The sequence below is a fragment of the Orycteropus afer genome, unplaced genomic scaffold (genome assembly GCF_000298275.1).
Source record: "Orycteropus afer afer isolate SDZICR_OR568_19922 unplaced genomic scaffold, OryAfe1.0 scaffold00217, whole genome shotgun sequence".
Classification (NCBI taxonomy): domain Eukaryota; kingdom Metazoa; phylum Chordata; class Mammalia; order Tubulidentata; family Orycteropodidae; genus Orycteropus; species Orycteropus afer.
Window position 1 is genome coordinate 3,878,578 of NW_006921804.1, and position 19,935 is coordinate 3,898,512.

General features: G+C 47.2%; 1 protein-coding gene across 1 annotated transcript in view; it reads right to left on the reverse strand.

Annotated features, from left to right (window-relative positions):
- The window catches only part of IL6R (interleukin 6 receptor), a 91,350-nt gene that overhangs the window by 54,253 nt on the left and 17,162 nt on the right, over positions 1 to 19,935 (reverse strand). The window contains exons 2-6 of the mRNA XM_042782007.1: positions 7,540 to 7,788; positions 6,375 to 6,498; positions 3,408 to 3,589; positions 1,737 to 1,903; positions 683 to 824 (exon numbers count right to left, since the gene is read on the reverse strand). Coding sequence (XP_042637941.1) covers positions 683 to 824; positions 1,737 to 1,903; positions 3,408 to 3,589; positions 6,375 to 6,498; positions 7,540 to 7,788 — 864 coding nt within the window. The remainder of the gene's footprint in view (positions 1 to 682; positions 825 to 1,736; positions 1,904 to 3,407; positions 3,590 to 6,374; positions 6,499 to 7,539; positions 7,789 to 19,935) is intronic.

The following is a 19,935-nucleotide window of genomic DNA, read 5'->3' on the forward strand; positions in this document are numbered from 1 at the left end:
TTGAACCACCAGCCTTCTGGTTAGCAGTCAAGTACTTTAGGCACTATGCCACCAGAGCTCCTAATATAGGATGTGGTCTCTATGTTATATACACATATACTAATATACCTAGAAAACTGAAAGAAATATGATAAAAAAAATTCTCAATGTGGTAAGAATACTGGTGATAATGATTATCTTCCTATTTCCCTAAAAGTTTTCATGTTCTATAACAAATATGCTGATTTCAATAATCCCAAAAGGGAATTATGATTACATTTAACATCTTTTTGAAAATAAAAAGCATCAGTAATTATGGCAGGATTAATTATTATGGTCACAGATTCTTTACAACTCATCCCATCAACCTGTGGAGTTGAATTTCCCACCTGCTGAGTATGGGCTAGCCTATTGGAACTGAGGCTTCAGGGAGAACCAAGGGTCCCAGCCACCAGCCAGCACCGGCACTCAGATGTAAGTGAGGCCATCTTGGGCTAATCAGACCTGATTGCCACTGCACTAACGATTTAGGCAAGATCAGCAGAAGAATTGCCTAGCTGATTTATTTTCAGAATTTCGAGCCATATAAATGGTGTTTTAAGCCACTAGTTTTGGGGTGACCAGTTACATTTACATAACACTAGTAATTGATATAGTAACAGAACTGAAACATCTCCTTGTCCCGCCGCCTCCACCACAGTACCTATCCAAGGGGTGCCTGTGACCTCCTGGCTCCACTCGCTCCACAAGCCGTGCCCAAACTCCTCCTGAGCCCGAATCTGGACCACATGCCTCATGCCCCTCCAGGCATCGTAGATGACAAAGCGGTTCTGGTACTCCTTGACCTGAAGGCGAGAGGCACAGTGACCTTGGGGTGGGGGCCTGGGTGGTGCTGGTTAGGCCTCCACAGGAATAGAATGCCCTTGGCCACCCTTCTGTCTTCAACTGCTCCAGTGGGTAAAGGAGCTAAGCAGAGATGCCCCAAAGACTCACACCACCCTGGAGGCTCAGAGTAAGATGAGGTTGCCCTCAGGGCCTCCATAAACTGAGCTATAAGTCACTGCCCCACCCTACCGCCATTATAAACTCCCAGAATCTCATATCCTTTATCAACAACCACCCTCTTTACATCCACTTCCAAATTTCTTCCTAGTCACATCGGTCCCTGGGTGGCACAGACAGTCTGCACTTGACTAGTAACCCAAAGGTTGCAGTTTGAACCCACCCAGTGGTACCACAGAAGTTCCAGGCCTGGTGAGCAGCTTCCATAAAGATTACAGCCAACTCAACTCTATAGTATATGGATTCTCTCCAAATGAACACATAAACAAATGCCTAAACCCTCTATCACAAAGGTCTGTGAAGAGATCAGCCTGGCATTATTGTTCCCATTTATAAAGAAAGCAACTGAGGCTCAGAAAGAGATTTATCCAAGGCCATGCAGGTAGTAAGTTGCAAAGCAGAATCTAGAGCTCATTTTTCCTTCCTAGTACCCTTTCTGGGAGCTCTGGCAGCATAGTGTCTAAGGCACTTGACTGCTAACCAGAAGGCTGGCGGTTCAAACCCACCAGCCACTCCTCGGAAGGAAGGTTGGGCAATCTAATTCCATAGTGATACTGCCTCGGAAACCCAAGGAGGGGTTGCTATGAGTCAGGTCCGACTCGATGGCACATAATAACAACAACACAATAGTACCTTTCTACTACTCTGGAGCACCAAGGGGCAGTTTTTGGTACAGAAGTGAAAGGTCAACTTACGATCTCCGTTGTGAATGTCTTTGACACTTCTGCCCGATATCGGAGCTCAAACTGTAACTGGTAGTAGTTAGAGTTCCAGGAAGGGGGAGCATGCCAGGTGACACTGAGCCGGTGGGGTTTTCTGACCACGGTGGTGACTGTGATGTTGACGGGCGGGTCAGGCTGCACTGTAGGAAAAGAGACCATGAGTCCTATGCAGCAGCAAATATGGAACAGAGGAGAGACCAGAGACTCTGCCAGCCCCCCACCCCGACTCCTGCCACAAGCCCACTTTCCCAGGAACATCACGCACATCTCTGCCGGGCCCTTGCGCACCACAGTTAGAGCTATGGCCAAATATAGCCCCAAAGCACCAACTCACCAAACCCCTTCTGGTGCAGTGAATTGCTTCTCATAGCCCTTCTAGCCATGGTCTTTGTGACTCCCATCAGATGACTAGGTGGGACTATGCAAATATGAGGTGTTTTGTAGTTCAACCAAGGGGATTAGATAGCTTGCATGGCACTCTTGTGGGGGTGGCACCATGCAAATAAGTCGTACAGAACTGGAATGTGGGGATTGGTCACTTTTGCACTAGGCTTAAAATGAGCCATTCCAGAGGTGGAATGGGGGGGGGCTGACTATCACCAAGAAGAGACAGGAGAAGAGTGCGCCCTTTGGACCTGGGGTCCCTGCACTGGGAACTTCCCAAGATCCAGGAGATAGAGAGCTGTGACACTGGAGAGAAGGCAAGAAATGTCAAGCAGCAGCTGCAGCAAAGGAGCAGAACTAGGAGACCAGCAGGAGATGGGACAGTGGGCCTTCCTGGCCCACAGAGTGAGAAAGCTGAGTGCATTCAGACAGTCGGTTTGCTGGTAGAGAGGAGTGCCTCTAGGCACTTGGTGGAGCTATGGTTAGCTAACCCAGGGAGCTAGAGCTGAGTGCCTTTGTGCTGAGGCTACTGGCAGAGTGGAGTGTCTCTGAGCACTTATCCACAGAACCAAAAGAGCTGTGCAACTTGCCGGAGCAAGGCAGAAGCTAAGGGACTATGGGGCCAAGGGCCAGAGAGCCGGAGAGGGTGTGCCTATAGGCACTTCTGAGAAGAGGTTACCCTGACTGAAGAACTGTATCCTGAGTTGTTTCTGATCCTGAATTATAACCTGTTACTTCCCTAATAAACCCCATAATTGTAAGTATTGTGAGTTCTGTGTGGCCACTGCAATGTATCGAACTCAGCAGAGAAGTAGAGAGTACTGTGCAAGGGGCAGTTGGAGTCAGAATTGGTGAAATGGTTGAAGGGCTTGTCTGACCTCAGCTTGCTGATAATGATCCTTCTCAGCCTTTGTGAAGTTAGAGAAGGTCAGAAGCCTCCACCATGCTATTCTGACAGCCTCCACTGGCCCTCTCTTTTGCCCTTCAAGAAGTCTACCCAGTCTCCAGTTGCTGTCGAGTCTATGAGATGCGTCACGACCCCATGTGTGTCCGAGTAGAACTGTGCTCCCCAGGGTTCCCAATGGCTGTGACCTTTCGGAAGCAGAATGCCAGACCTTTCCTCCAAGGTGCCTCTGGGTGGGTTCAAACCACCAATCTTTCAGTTACAAGTAGAGTGCTTAACCATCTGTACCACCCAAGGACTAATATTAAATTTTAAAAAGAAGCTAGAGTGTGGGAGGTCTGGAAAAGCTCACTTACGGATACTTAAACCCTTAAATGTTTGGATTCTGCTGAAATTCCTGCCGACACTGTTGGCAACGCACAGGGACACCATGTACAAAGAACCGTCTCCCTCTGGAACCTTCAACTGGCAGGAGAACTTCTGCCATTCCTGGGAATACTGGCATGGCTCCTGGAAGTCTTCCAATTTTTTCTGACTGCTGGACACAAAATAAGGGCAGGGTTGGAATATTAGTCTCTGCATTTATTCAAGAGGGTTGTTGTTGTTGTTGTTGTTATGTGCCGTCGAGTCGGCCCCGACTCATAGCGACCCCTCCTTGGGTTTCCGAGGCAGTATCACTACGGAAGTAGGATTGCCCAACCTTCCTTCCGATTCAAGAGGGTAGAGAAGGTCAAAACCAAGAGTCTGAAGTCAGGCTGTGAAGTCTATCACCAGGCTTTGTACCTCAGCTCCGCGTTTCCTGCTCTTGCGCTCCTCTTGAGTAAATTATACTCCTTCTTTGAACCTCTATTTTCTCACTTGAAAATGGGAATATTAATAGTACCCGCCACAGAGGGTTTTTGGTAGGATTAAGAAATGTTGTGACACATCTAGTTTAGCACCTAGCACAGAGGGGTCAAAGGTACTAAACCTGAGGGCTTAGCCAATCACTTCAGCATGAGATGTTTGATGAGTTCTAGCACAGTGCCAGGTCCTGTGTTCTTGGCTTGGAGGTGAGGAGTCAGAAATGAATCAAGGCCCCACCCAAGCCTCAAGACACTAACAAAGAGCCCCATCCTCAGATGATGGCAATAGCTGGTAGAAAACGGCATTCCAAAACCACAAAGTGCTAGAGGGGTTGGCAGGGAGGAGAGAGCATTTCCGGCAGGTGAGCCCAAGAAAGGATTCTGGGAGACTTAAGACATAGGTGAGCAAGATGCCTGAGATTCACTTACCTGTGACTTGTATAGACGGCATATCTACAGGAAACATCGCCTATGGCAATTAGTTTTAACTTGCTGAATGACCTCTCACAGCCGGCCATGGAAACTGCTCACTGACGTCCCCTTCAAGTGGTGCCCAGGGCATGTACCATCCCTGCCATACCCTAGATACGCCTCTGACACAGACATGTGAGGCCTCCGCAGCTACCCACCCTGCCACTGGGGTGAGTCACCAACCTCTGACTCAAACTCTGAGCCAGGTCTGAGTCCAGTACATGGAAGGAACTCTCTCCTTCAGTGAAACCTGCCTCAATCCTCCCTCTTCCCTCCATTGAGTACCACCCAGGCTTCCATCCCACCTAACACTGAGAAGATGGGGGCATCAGCCAGCTTATAGGGGTGCCCCCCCCCCAAGTCTTAGCCTCTCATGCCTCTCCCAAGGTCCCAGCATGTGCCTGGGCCACGGGACCGAATGCTTATTGAATGAATGAGGGAAAAGCAGTGTGGATGTGTGCACACACCAAGAGAAAAAGCAGAATACACCCCCAGCAGTCCCAACTGGAAGGAGTCCTGGTGGCATAGTGGATAAGGCATTGGGCTGCTAACCAGAAGGTCAGCAGTTCAAACCCACCAGCTGCTCTGCAGAAGAAAATGGAGTAATCCACTTCCATAAAGATTCACAACCTTAGAAATCCAATGGCTATGAGTCAGAATCTACTTGACAGTGAATCTGGTTTGGTTTTCTTTTTTAGCCCAGGCTGGGTAGGGCCTGAGTGTATTCTAGAGTCCCTGAGGCTCTCACAGTCACTCCGACTTCCCCTTCCTTAGTTCAAAGGCCTCAGTAGCCACTGTTAGTAGCAGACCTGAAGCCTGGGAGGACAGAGAAGCTGCAGGTGCCTGAGGCTGCTGCAGGCACTGAGGCTGGGCCGCAGGAAGGTGTGAGCTAAACACCTTGTTCTTTCCTGTTCTCACTGTCAACAGTTGTCAGGGGATTAGGGTGTTCTAGCTGAGGTGTCCACTGAGTAAGCTTTCTGTGGGCTGGTCTGGGAAGCTGCCAGGCACTGTGTGGAACATCCTGCCTAGGAAAAAATGCCTTCCAAGTCCCAGATAACTTACACGCACACCCAGCTTCGTGTTGTAACTTCCAGTCTTCCTTACTTGGGGTGCAAGCTAACAGTTCCAATGGCAGATAGGTAACTTTTATATTTCTGCATGGGGCCAGGATATAAACATTACTACCAGGCAACCTAGAGATTCTCTAGGGACAAACACAAGTGGAAGTCAAACCACCCAGTTGAAGTCACTGCTCTGATTTTGATACTCTGATGACTGACAGCCCATACTCCATTATAAGCATCTGAACCAAGGGGACCTAGGCTTTTGGAGAAGACAGGCAAAACTGGAGGGGTATATTTGTTTTCAGCATCTTCCACCTCCTCTACATCTACACTTACACCCATCCCAGGTCTCTCCACTTAGCAGGCTTGGTAGAGATGCTCTGAAGGCCCAGGGACACCAAGGCAGGCATGACTTCCCGCCCCATGGCCCCCAGCTCCGTTCCCCTGACCCCATCACCACTTCTTCTCCAGTCTTTACAATGGAAATAGCCTGGACACTGATAATGGGCTGGCTATACTGCCCCTCCCAGGGTGGTTTGCATTGTCTTCAGAGCAACACCCAAAACCTCTGGACTTTGAATGATATCAGACTGGGGTTTGATTCCCAGCAGAGCCACTTACTAGCTAGATGATCTTTGACAAGTTAATGAATCTCTCTTCTAAAGCTGTTTCCCTTTCTGTTAAATGAGAAAAACAATATCTACTTCCCAGGACTATTGTGATAGTTCAAATGAGTTGATGAGGCCAAGTTGCTGGCATAGTGCCCAGCACAGGATAAGCATGACTATGTAAGTCTCAATCCCCTCTCTCATTCCCTCCTCTTAGTATCAAAGAATGACTCTCTATAGATAAAATTTTGGAATCTCTGGCCAGCCACCCCACTCTGGGGGCCTGAGTAAGGAGGAGACAGAAACACAAACAAAGCCCAGCCCAAGACACTTACAACTTCCTCACCACCAACATGGCCTTGGTCGTGGGGGAGGGGGTGCTGTGAGGACTCCATTCACACCAAACACTGCTGATAGGGCTCTTCTGGAAGCAGGAGAGCTGGGACACCTCAGGAGGAACTGAAACAGAGAAGAGCACAGCAGGCCTGAGGAGGCAGACAGGGCTTTCCCAGGCATGCACCTCAGGTCAGACCAGCAGTGTTGGCCTCTCTTCTAAGGGGGCGCTTGGCTCAACCCCCAACCTACCAGAGCCAGCCATGACTCAGGACACCTTGCCCAAACTCAGCACATGCCACTCTAATTGTGGCTCGAAGTGACAGTTCAACCAAGCCTTCATTCCAGGTTGAGAATTGGGATGCAAGACAAAGGAAAGGAGGCACCCTGGCTGCTAACTTACCTAAAAGGGACAGGGCATGACTGACTGAAAAGAACTAGGGCTCTGGAGTCACACAGATCTGGCTGTGTGGCCTTGAATAAGTTTCAATCTCTCTTTCAGTTTCCTTATCTATAAAATTTACAAAGAATACACTGCTTTCCCTCATAGGTCACTGAGAGAATTACATGAGATACCAAGTAAGAAAGTGCACAGGGCTTAGCACACAAGGCATCTGCCTCTATAAATTCTTTCTTCCTCCTGCCCCTTCATCAAGACGTGAGAGAGCTAAGAACTTCTTGGTTCTAAAAATAAGAAGAGTTAACCTGAGAGCTCAGCAAACGCTGCATAGAGTTTTAAGCATGATACACGTGTCACACACACAAACACACATCCACACATTCATTTAATCTTTGCAGCAATTCTGAGGTAAAGTAGTAACATTACCCTTTTTTCACCAAAGAAGAAACTGAGGGATAGAAAAGTTAAGCTGAACGTCAGGGAAGATTCAAGCCCAGGCCATCTGGCTCTGGGACTCAATGTATTAACCCACCCATCATAAACTCTAACACACAGGCACAAGAAGGCCAGCCATGGCATTCATTCCCCACTGGCCAGAAGCCTCCACCCTGCAGGCGTCTCCACAAGCAACTTGCTGGCAGACGTTCAGTAGGCCTTTCCCTGAAATCCTTGGGTCAGGGAAATAAAAGGAGTGTAAAGGGTCAGGCAAGGAATCTCTCTGGAATGCACAAAGCTGCCCAGAAGCTGTCTCCCAGGATACCACTCACCCTCCACCAGCAGGGGCACGGTCCCAGCTGGGCTGCCATCCCGGTAGCAGGAATAGTTTCCAGAGTCACTTAGCTGCACTGACTTCAGAAGCAGCTTCCTCCCCATGTTGGTCCATCTGCTGTGGTCTGAACCAATAACCTGATTCCTGAGCAACCAGTGAACGGTGGCATTGTCTCCTGGTTCCACACCTGGGCAGGTCAGGGTAACATTGGGCCCCGGCAGGCTGGTCAGCATATCACTTGTCACCTCTAGGAATAGGAGGAAATACTCTGTAAGCCCATAGTAACTGGGCTTACTCATTTCTGAAGCCACAACAGGCCACGGATTAAACATCTCTCAAGTCCCTCCAAAGTTTCCCACCCCCACAGGCACTACTCTGGTCCAGGCTACTGTCACCTCTGCCTGGATTATGACAACAGCTTCCCAATGGCCTCCCGTCCCAATCTGGCCCTTTCCACCCTGAATGCGGCTTCTGAAGTAATGATCAGGCCACCCTACTCCCTTGATTAGAAAATCCTTCAGGGCCTGCCACTATCTACAGGATAAAGTCCAAATTGTCCTGTGTGGCCCACCAGGCCTTGCAGACATTCATAGCTTCATCTCTCCCCAGTCCATCTTAAAAGGAGCCCTCCCCAACAAGATTTCACTCTCTTTCTTCTTCTACCCACTCCTATACTAACTCCTATTTCAGGTCTCAGCCTAAGGATCTCTTCTGCAAAGCCTTCCCTGTCCCTTCAACTGGATTACTCAAACCAGAAAAACCAAACTCACTGCCACTGAGTCAAACCTGACTCATAGTGATCCCTCCTTGGGTTTCTGACGCAGTACCTCTACGGAAGTAGATTGCCCAGTCTTCCTTCCGAGGAGTGGCTGGTGGGTTTTAACTGCCACCTTTCTGGTTAGCAATCAAATACCATTTACATCAGTCAAGTGCCTTAGGCACTATGCCATTAGAGGTCTTTCAACTGGATTAGGTCCTCATTAAATTCTACTTTCCCCATCATGTCACTCATCCCACATTGCTAAATAATTACCAATCCCATATCTGTCTTCCCCACAAGACTCTACACACTGTCAGAATAGCACTTTGTTTTGTTCTCTGTTACATTCCAGTGCCTAGAACATTACCTAGGAGCTCTGGTAGCATAGTGCCTAAAACACTTGACTGCTAACCAGAAGGCTGGCAGTTCAAACCCATCAGCCACTCCTCGGAAGGAAGGTTGGGCAATCTATTTCTGTAATGATACCACCTCGGAAACCCAAGGAGGGGTCGCTATGAGTTGGGTCTGACTCAATGGCACATAACAACAACAACAGAACATTGCCTGGGAGCTCTGGTGGCATAGAGTCTAAGGCATTTGACTGCTAACCAGAAGGCTGGCGGTTCATACCCACCAGCCACTCCTCGGAAGGAAGACTGGGCTATCTACTTCTGTAGAGATACTGCCTTGAAAACCCAAGGAGGGGTCACTATGAGTCAGATTTGACTCAGTGGCCATGAGTAGGGGAGAACGTTGCCTAGCATACTGCAGTGGCCCACAAGTACTTGATGAATGTATGAATGACGGAATCCACATGTGAATGAACTCCAGGTACCAGGAGGGACTGACCAGCAGATACACGAGTACACAGGAAGTCTCAGAATCACAAAGTCTTCGTGGAAGGATGGATGGTGCACTACATACATGGTAACTGAGACACAAAGGCACAGGCTTGCCCAAGATCACCACGCCAGCTGCAGAGCTGGGATGCATGATAGGTCTTCCAACTCCATCTTCAATGCTCCCTGAAATACTCTAGAACTACCTACTCAACCATTGGGACAATGGTATTTTTATACTAGGGACAAAATTGGAAGATAAAAAAGAACAAATGCTCTCCCCGCCCCCTGGAAACATTGTATGTATGCTACTCAAGGGAAAGGAAATTAAAGGAGCAGATAAACAGTTTTTTGTTTTCTTTTTCAGCACAAGTCTAAAATATAAGGACATAAAGATTCTAAGAAATAAAGAGGCACCTCAATATAGTAAAGCTGACAAGGGACAAGGCTGTGGTGGCTTCTTGGCCACAGCCAGCTACCCAGATGGAGCAAGTAGTTGGACCTGGCCTCGGTCTTTCAACTGGATTAGGTCTTTCAACAACAAAAACATTGTTCTACATCCTACTTTGGTGAGTAGCAACTGGGGTCTTAAAAGCTTGCAAGCAGCCACCTGAAGGCAATGGTTCTCTCCTCATTCAGAGCAAAGAAGAATGAAGAAAACCAAAGAACCATAGAAACAGTTAGTCCAAGAGACTGGTAGACCATGTGATCCTTAACCTATATGACTATGAGACCAGAAGAACTAGACAGTGCCTGGCTACCACTGTCAACCACTCGGCAGGGGATTGGTGCAGGAGATTCTGGATAGAGTGCAAAAACAATGTGGAACTAAACTCAAAATCATGAAAAAAATCATGCTGGTCTGATAGAGCCTGGTGAGACCCCTAAATCTATGGCTCCTAGTTACCCTTCAGGTCTGGAATTGAACTCACTCCTGTGGCTTCCAGTCAAACAATAGACAGACATATGGGGTGAACATTTACATCAGGTAGATACATTCCTTGGAGTGATCAATCATGGGAGAACAGAAGGGCAGTGTTTGCACAGGGAGACATCTGGGGGGCGGGGGGCAGAAGTGCATGGGAGAGAAGGACACAGGGAAGAGGTAACTATTGGGAGGAAGTGGGAAGAGAGTTTTCACACTGTGGGGAATTATAGTCAATGTCATGAAACAAAATGGGTATGAACTACTGTATAGAAAATGAATGTGCTCTGTAAACTCACCCAAATCACAATAAAAATCTTCAAAAATAAAATAAAGAGGCACCTCAGAAGAAAGCCTTAGCGATCTGGTTCTGAAAGGCCAAAGCCTTGATGACTCGATGAAGCAGCTCTGCTCTGCACACATGGGGTCGCCATGAGTAGGAATCAATGGACGGCGGCAACAACAAGAAACAAATTAGTCCAGCCACCTTGGACTAGTTTATTAATCAATTAATTACATCAGTCTGGCCAGCTGCAAAAAGGGCATGAGATCGGCATCTTCTGACCTCCTCTAACTTCACAAGAGGGAGGCAGAATCACCATCAGCAGCCCAAGGCTTATTCCTATGAGGCCAGACATGTCAGCACCCTTCAACGTTTTTGCCAATTCTGACACCAGCTCTCCCTCCCCCGGCACTCACTACTTCTCTGCTGGGTTCAGTTAATCCATTGCAATGGCCACATAGAACTCAAAGACAATACTCACGATTATGGGGTTTTAGGGAAGTAACAGGCTATAAGTCAGGCTCAGAATACAATTCTTCAATCGGGACAGTCTCCCCTCTGCTATGCCCTCAGGCAAGCCTCTATGAGCTCTGGCCTCTCGGCCTGGCCTCTTCCCTGCTCAGGCAAATGTTACAAAGCTCTTTTAGCTCTGCGAATGGGTGCACCCAAGGGCACTCAGCTTTCTTACTCTGTGGGCCAGAAAGCCTCACCACTCTGTTTCGTGTCTCTTGGTTCCACTGTCAGTGCCTCTGTACCAGGCATCTCTCTGCTGGGCGTCTCTGTCAAGGAGGTCCAGTCCAGGGATCTTGGGTCCAAAGATGTGCTCCACTTCACCTCCAGCTCTCCTCTCTTGATGGCAGTAAGATCCCCTCGCTGCTCTAGGATGGCTCATTTTAACCCTGGCAGAGTGACAAAACTAACCAATCCCAACATCAGAGTTCTACATACCTTATTTGCATGGTCCCACCCAGCAATCTGGTAGGAGTTAAAGTTGTTGTTGTTGTTGTTGTTATGTGCTGTCGAGTCGGACCCAACTCATAGCGACCCCTCCTTCGGTTTCCGAGGCACTATCACTACGGAAGTAGATTGCCCAACCTTCCTTCTGAGGAGTGGCTGGTGGGTTTGAACCGCCAGCCTTCTGGTTAGCAGTCAAGTGCCTTAGGCACTATGCTACCAGAGCTCCCAGGAGTTAAAGACTGGCTAGAAAACCAACAATAAAAAAAACCACACTCACTGCTGTAAAGTCAGTCCTGACTCATAGTGACCCCACCTTGGGTTTCGGAGGTAGTATTTCTATGAAGTAGATTGCCCCATCTTCCTTCTGAGGAGTGGCTGGTGCGTTTGAACCACCAGCCTTTTGGTGAGCAGTCAAATGCCTTAGGCACTACACCACCAGAGCTCCTAGAAAAGCCATACCAAGTAATTAACTGCACCATACCAGCTGAGGAAACCAGCTGAAGGAATATAGCCAATTTTCATGTTAAATGCACTTGGTCCTTTCAAATCAAATGTATACACTGTTCATTATAAAGCAGCAGTAAGAAATCTGGCCAAAGATTTCAAAAAGGCCCAGCAGCTGTCTGAGCCCTGACCTCAGCCTCCTGCCTGTGCTCCTGGGACCAGAAGTTGAGAAAAAGTGTCTCCCTCAAGCCTTCTTCTTCAGGAGAAAGAGTTCTTATCTCATACTTGGCAGATTGTCCTTGTCACAGATTGAATTGTGTCCCCCAAAAAATATGTGTCAACTTGGTGGCTGTGTCATACTTCTAAGTGGTTTGGCAGCTATATAATGATGTGATCTGGCAGTTGTGTAATGATGTAATCATCTCCCATGATGTGATCAGCCAATCTATTGTAAGCGGTTTAGGGTGGGATGTGACATCCTTACTAAGGTCACAGCCCTGTTCTCAAGTAGAGTTCACCTGGGGTGTATCCTGCATCACCTTTTATCTTACAAGAGATAAATAGAAAGAGAAGCCAGCACAGAAGGGACCTCAGCACCATCAAGAAAGAAGAGCTGGGAGTGCAGTCTATCCTTTGGACCCAGGGTCCCTGCACTGAGGGCATGCTAGACCCAGGGGAAGACTGATATCAAGACATATGGAGGTCTTCAAGGAACACCAGGCCCGCAAATGTTGAAGGAGATAAGGACCTTCTCCTAGAGCCGACACACAGAGAAAGCCTTCTCCTAGAGCTGGAGACCTGACTTCAGACTTCTAACCTCCTAAACTGTGAGAGAATAAATGTCTGTTTGTCAAAGCCATTCACTTGTGGTATTTCGGTTTTAGCAGCACCAGATAACTAAGACAGTCTTCCCTCCCACCCCATCCAAGGCAGCCATCAGAGAGGAGGGACTAAGGTGACAACACTCCCAAACTATACCTTTCTCAAAGCTGAAGGGCTGGGTGTCCAGACTGGCCTTTGGCCACACTGAGGACCAGGGACACAGGCATCAAACAGCAGAGATATCTCCCACTCCGCATCAGGCCCTGCCTGCCAGAGTCTCCCTTTAGCATCTTTCTCACTTGACCACTTGATGTTAGGGCCCACTACCCTGGCATCCCCTCCTAGTGGCATCACTGGGGAGAGTGTGAAAGGTTCACACCAGGTGACACTGTCAGAGGAGGTGACACCAAAATCACCATCCAGCAGAAATGATTTTTTGTTAAAAATATCCCTGTGGTTAGTTATAACAGCAAAAGCATTTTCCATAGGCCCAGCTTACACATATCAACATACTTACAAGGCTAAAACTCTGTGCCAACTTCCTTTTTAAACCTTCTAATGTGCTCCTAAAGGAGCTCTGGTGGCACAGTAAGTAAGGTATTTGGCTGCTAACCAGAAGGTCAGTGGTTCAAACCCAACAGCCACTCCATGGATAGAAGATGGGGCAATCTACTTCTGTAAAGAGGCACCACCTTCGAAACCCAGTGGAGGTTGCTATGAGTCAGAATCAACTTGATGGCAGTGAGTTGTTGGTTGGCAACATACTCATGTAAGAGCTGTCATTATCACCCAATCACAGTGAGGCCTCAAATTCCGTGGTTCTGTCTGTATTTGCTACAAGCATGCACTATTGCTTTCATTGCTGCTGGTGTTTTTTAGCTGTTGATTTTGTCAATTTTTCCGGTGTTTTAGTTACACAATAATATGGTAATTAGTATTTGTGAATCTATATCAGTAACTGTTTTTGAGAATGAAGTAGTAATGGAAGGAAAAGAAGGAGAAAAATCAAAAACGGCTTCTGTTCAGGTACTAATAATAATGTAACTAATAATGTTGTGGGAGCTCTGGTAGCATAGTGCCTAAGGCACTTGACTGCTAACCAGAAGGCTGGAAGTTCAAATCCACCAGTTACTCCTCAGAAGGAAGATGGAGCAATCTACTTCCGTAGTGATACCGCCTCAGAAATCCAATGAGGGGCGCTATGAGTCGGGTCCAACTCGATGGCACATAACAGCACAGCAATAATGTTGTAATTCGATGTAGAAAGATATCATAAGACAATTTTCTTGTTAGTTCCTATAGTCTAATATTACAGTTAAGTAATTTACAACTATACCACATTTTATTCTATGGTTAAAATCGGTAACAATCATGACTAAGGATTCTGTATGGTCTGGTGCGGGAAGAGGTCCTTGCAGGGACATGACACCATGAGTTATCACATTGGGTGACACATCCTTAGTGAAGCCATTATCCCCCACCCTGAGGTTGCAGATAAGGGGCAGCCCCAACGGAGTGACAGCTAGTCACCTTCAGTTTCTCTCTTTACCACTATAGCCTTAGACTTTGGGTAAAAAACTAGCTGAATCTCCCTAAGCAGGTAAGTTACTCCAGGTGAGTTTGTGCAGGCTCCTTAGACCCCTTTTAGCCTCACTTTCCACCACAGTGGGCAAGGAAGGCCTCCTCTGTCCTGCATCCAACAAACCTTTAGAGAGACACCAGGAGCCAGGCACTGGTGTGCTCAGGGTGAGGACAACACAGGCATCAGAGAGACCCTGTCCTCAGGGACAAGAGAAGACACATTTACTGCTGCAGAGCTGGGACAGAGGACGTAGTCGTCCCCCTAAAATAAAACTAAACTCACTGCCGGCGCATCATTTCCGACTCATAGCGACCCCTCCTTGGGCTTCCAAGGTGGTATCTCTATGGGAATAGATTGTCCAATCTTCCTTCTGCGGAGTGGCTAGTGAGTTTGAACCACCAGCCTTCTGGTTAGCAGTCAAATGCTTTGGGCACTATGCCACCAGAGCTCCAGAGGTGCTCCCCTAATATCAGCAAAATCCCAGTTCCTAGAAGTTGACAGAGAGTAATAGGAGGGTTACATACTTGGAGTGCATAAGAGAGTCATAAAACAACCAGTTGCCATTGACTTGACTCTGACAATCCCACATCTGTCAGAGTGGTACCATGCTCTAAAGGGCTTTCCGTGGCTGATTTTTCTGAAGGAGAGCACCAGGCCTTTTTTCCAGGACACCTCTGGGTGGCCTTGAACGTGCAAGTGTGCTAACCATTTGCACCACCCAGGGACTAGAAGAATCACATAAAGCCCTAGTTACAGCATGTCTTTCATACATAACCTTTGATAATATATATCCAGAATTTCAAACACTGTTTTAAAATTTATTACGTAATATTCAATACATACAAATTAATGCATGCAATGACCATCAAAGTTATGAACCATAATAAAACATCCCAAACCTTTCACTAACCTGAAACCTTACACGATCATTGTCTTTGAAGCTCCTTTTGTGCTTCCATTCCCTGGCCTCCCCACCTACACAGTGCTACAGTGTACGTTCATCATTCCTTTACTTTGTAAACCACCTACGTATCCCTATATTTCTTAACTTTGCCTGAATTTTGAGCTTTATAAAAACGGTTTGTACGTAATCTTCTGTGACATGCTTTCTTCATTTATTATATTTCTGTGATTCATCTGCACATAGCTGTAGTTCTTCAGAGTCTCAGAGTAGTGGAGAGTTAGCACACTAGGCTGCTACCTGAAAGGTTGGAGGTCTGAGTCCACCCAGACGTGCCTCAGAGGAAAGCCCTGGCAATCCACTTCCAAAAAAGCAGCCACTGAAAACCCTATGGAACACAGCTCTACTCTGACACACACAGGGTACCATGAGTTGGAAGTGACTGGACAGCAACTGGTTTTTGTTTTTTGGTTCATTCATTTTCATTGCCACGTAATATTCCATTGTGCACATATACCATTCTCCTGTTGAGGGAGGTTTGGTTCAGTTCCAGTGTTTTACCACATCAATAAGTGTGTCTATCAACTCTCCTGTATGTGATTCTTGGTGCACCTGCCCAAGAGTCTCCTTAAACGTGGAACTGCTGGCCTTTGTGTGTATGCACGTCACACATATCTTTTTCCTTCATAACTGAACACACAGTGCAATGTGTTAAGTCCAATGAGCACCTGATGGAGGACAAAGCATGCCACATTCAATTCACATAATCATTTCCATCTGAGTCTGAATGAGATTAAGTTTAGAACACTCATCTACACTTCTAATCACTATTATCAATATGTTCACTTTTCCATTTTCTATTTGGTAAAGTAACTATAACACATAACACAGTGATCAAGTTCATGCACAAATTGTCACCACTGTAGGAATAAAGATGGAGACACTTCCAGAACAAGACTTTCTACTGGTGGGTGGCCCTTTGTGCAATGTTTGCAACATCCCTCCATCAGCTGGTGAGCAGAAATCAGAATTCACAGCTTAGGAGTACCCCATACAAGTGCAAGTTGCATGAAAGTCCAAGGTAGGGGTCAAAGTCCATAGATGGCTCATCCCTTCACTGGCACTTTTCACAAGGCACTGTTCTTATCTGTATACAACAGGTCTCTACTCCCAACACCAACTATTAGACTGTGAGCTCCTCTAGTACTTACTGGAGAACGCAGTAAGTACTTAATAATCTCCTCCAACACCATCAGTTGCTATCAAATCAATTCTGACTCATAGCAACCCCAGGTGCTTCAGAATAGAACTGCATTCCATAGGGTTTTCAATGGCTGTGACCTTTTGGAAATAGATTGTCAGGCTTTCCTCCTGAGGTTCCTCTGGGTAGAGTTTTAAACTGCCAACTTTTCGTTAGTAGCCAAGCACTCAACTCTTTGCCCCACTCAGAGACTCCTTTAATAAACTCAACAGCTGCTTAATAAATGCTTCTTTAACGTAGGGCACCTAAGAGGCCTCTATATTGGAAACTCCCAGGAGCACCATTTGTAGGTGACTCCATGGTTTAAATGCTGCCCCCTAGTGTTGTGCATGAGCAGGCCCTAACAGTGGAGATCTGAGGAGCCAGCTTGTCCTAACTGGGGGATGCTGAGAAAATAAAGTAGGAGTCTTGGAGCCAGAGGGAGTTTTCTTCTCTGCTTCTGCCCTTGCCAATTCCAGAAAATATGTTTCACTTCCTTCACCCCTAATTCAGATGGAAGCTCTTTCCATGTTTAGTGAATAGCCTGAACAATAGCAGGAGCTGTTCTGTTTCTGGACTTAGCTGAGAAGGTCCAAAACATGTGGACAGCTCAGAGAAGTACCAAATAAAAAGACTTCTTTCCCCTTCCATAAAAGCAGAGAGCTGTGGAAAGCAACATAACGAGCACTTCTAATGCCAAGGAACTTAAGTAACAGTTCTCTGAAGCCCTAAAAGTGAGTCATTGGGATTTTTCTTTTTTTAATGGGGGATAATTAATTATAAATCACTCATTGGCAAGTATTGACTGTTACAAGCCCTTCATAATATCTCTCTCCTAGAACCTGTGGGACACACTGTGTTAACTGTGCTTTTAAAACCACTCTCTGCAGAACAATCACAATAAAATACACAGAGAGGAAAGATAACGATATACTCGCTAAGGTCAGAGTGGGCAGTGCCGCCCCCTCCCCACCCACCCCACTGCCTCCTGACCCGAATCTCTGAGTCAGTGGCTATTATACTTGGGGTTCACATCCCAAGCATCAGAATACATGATACTCACAGAAGTGCCCTCCTGGTATCTCTGTCCCCGTCTCCAAAAGATGGGACCAAAAGTGATTTCTCGTCTTCTATTTTATCTCTCTGTAGTCCTTGAATTTTTCTACAAGCTATGTGAATTACTCTTACAGTGAAAAAATACATACTTAAAACTGAGAAGCTATATAGTCTAGGTTTCTCTGAGTTATCACATCTAGGGAGGTGGAAGGGGTGGGCAGAGCACGATGACACTGGGAAATAGGGGTGGGGTGGCGGGTAGATTTTGCAGGACAAACAGCATCAGAGAGCGTCTTCCAGGCCAGGAAGCACCCACCCAGTCCTCACAGCTCTGTGCTCTATCATCTTCCCTGCCCTCCACAGCCATGGCCCATCCCCTCCTTGCAGCTGGACTCCTGATGGACACGAAGTCATCAGCCCTGGGTTTGACTTTGGTTTTTTCCATGCGTCCCTGTTTCTCTGTTCTGCTAGGGCTCTCCCAAAATGTCCCCACTGAATGAGAAGAGCCAAAAAGAAGAGACCCACTAGGGGAAAAGGAGGATGCTCCCGCAAGCACTTCTTCCTGCTCCCCCAAGATAGGCAGGAGCAGTTCTCACTCGGTCTACCTAGCTTGGCAGGCCTAATACAGCAGGCCCTGGGAGACGGCTTGGAGTGAGGAGGATGGGGAGCATGGCGCGCAAAGGAATGGGGGTGGAGCATGGCTGGGCAGCACACTCTGACATTTAGCGAAAAACACAGAACTTAATATCTGCCCTTGAGCAACTGCTCAGCTGTTTAGGGCCAGGATTGCCAGTCTGTGCCTGTCCCTCTCTTAAGAATTCAGGAATTTTTTGAGCACCCATTATGCACAAGGCCAGAGGCTTTTAAGTAGTTACTACTCACCTATTGTGTACTGGCACTCCTCTCAGCCTTTTCCGTATTTGAATCTTCTTTCACCCTACAGAGAGCTTAAAACTATTTATAACATAGGTCACCCTGAAATAAATGTCCCTGGGGGAGCCAAGAAAAAAGCTAAATCATTCTAAAGGTGAGGGGCCCAGGCCAAAGGAGATTTGAATTAGCCCTTGAGAAATGAGTATGAGTTTGACAAGTGGAATCAAAGGGAACAGCATTCCATAAAGAGGGAATGTGTAAAGGCATCAAGGAATAAGAATCCCATACGGCAGTTACGGAAAGAACAGGTGTCTAGAGGTCTGAAACACAGAGAGGGAGGCAGGACCTACGGGAGACAGGGCTTGGGTTAGAACGTGGAGGGACATGAGCACCCTCTAAGCGCAAGCTCAGTGCCCACCCACCTTCAACCCCAGCAGCCTTCAGGGCAAGAGCAGACGGCTTCTTGCTCCTGTTTACCTTCCAGTCAATTTGAGAATAAACCAACTGACCCCTAGGCTGCTGTTATTAGGTGCTATTGAATCAATTTTCAACTCACAGTTATTTAATATGGCAAAGTAGAGCCATACCATAGGGTTTTCTAGGCTATAATTTTTATGGGAGCAGATAGTCAGATCTTTTCTCCTGCAGAGCTTCTGGGTGGGTTTGAAGAGCCAACCTTTGGACCAGGGCTTCCCCCTGAGTTCCTAGTGCATCATAAACCATCACAGAGCCAGGGATAGAGGGAGGTGGGTAGGAAAGCAGGCAGTACAGCCTCCCGAAAATAAATCTCCCCAAAGCTCCTCCTCTACCATCCATTGCACTTGGTGTCTATTTAGTCTGGTCTCAGTTTAGTCACTGTTAACTGGGTGGGGTTGAAAGAACACAAATGTACAGTTTTACCTTGATTCGTTGTTTCATATAAAATATGCCTCTAAGAGCGGAAGGCAGCCTGGCATAGAGGAAACAGCTCTGTCTGTGTTGACTCAGGAGACCCAAGTTCTAGTCTTGGCCTTGCCCGTGGCTTGCAGAGGGGACTTGGGCATATCGTAGGCCTTGGCAGAGCCTCATATGCCTTCTCTGTGAACGGAGGGGTTCATGCTCTGATCTGAAGGTCCCTGCCTAACCCTCACTCTAGCACTGTATCATGCTGCATCCTTAGCCCTCAGAAGGCAGGAAGAAAGCCTATTTATCTCAGACAATACTCCGGTATGAAATACACAATTAATCTATGGATTTATTGTTTAATAGTGGATGACACTTGTAGAGAGGTGATGGCCACGTCATCCTGGCCTGCAGACAACCACTTCTCCTATCCCTGGAGAGCTCTAACCAAACCAAACCCATTGCCGTTGAGTCAATTCCAATACATAGTAACCTTATAGGCCAGAGTTTCCACAGGGGTTCCAAGGCTATAATCTTTACGGAAGCAGACTGCCACATCTTTCTCCCACAGAGCAGCTGGGGGTTCAAATTGTTGATCTTTCTGTTAGGAGCCAAGCACTTAACCTCTGTGCCACCAGGGCTCTTTCTGGAGAACTCCAGGGAAGGGAAAGTCCCACTGCCTCCCTCACCTCCCATTCCTCACGAGGAAGAGAATCTAGGTTCTAGTACATCCCAGCAAACAGTCCCAGGATTCCCTGCCCCTGAGGTCCATGTAATCCCAGCTGCCTGGGGCACTGGCCCACCACCACCACCACACCACCACCACCACC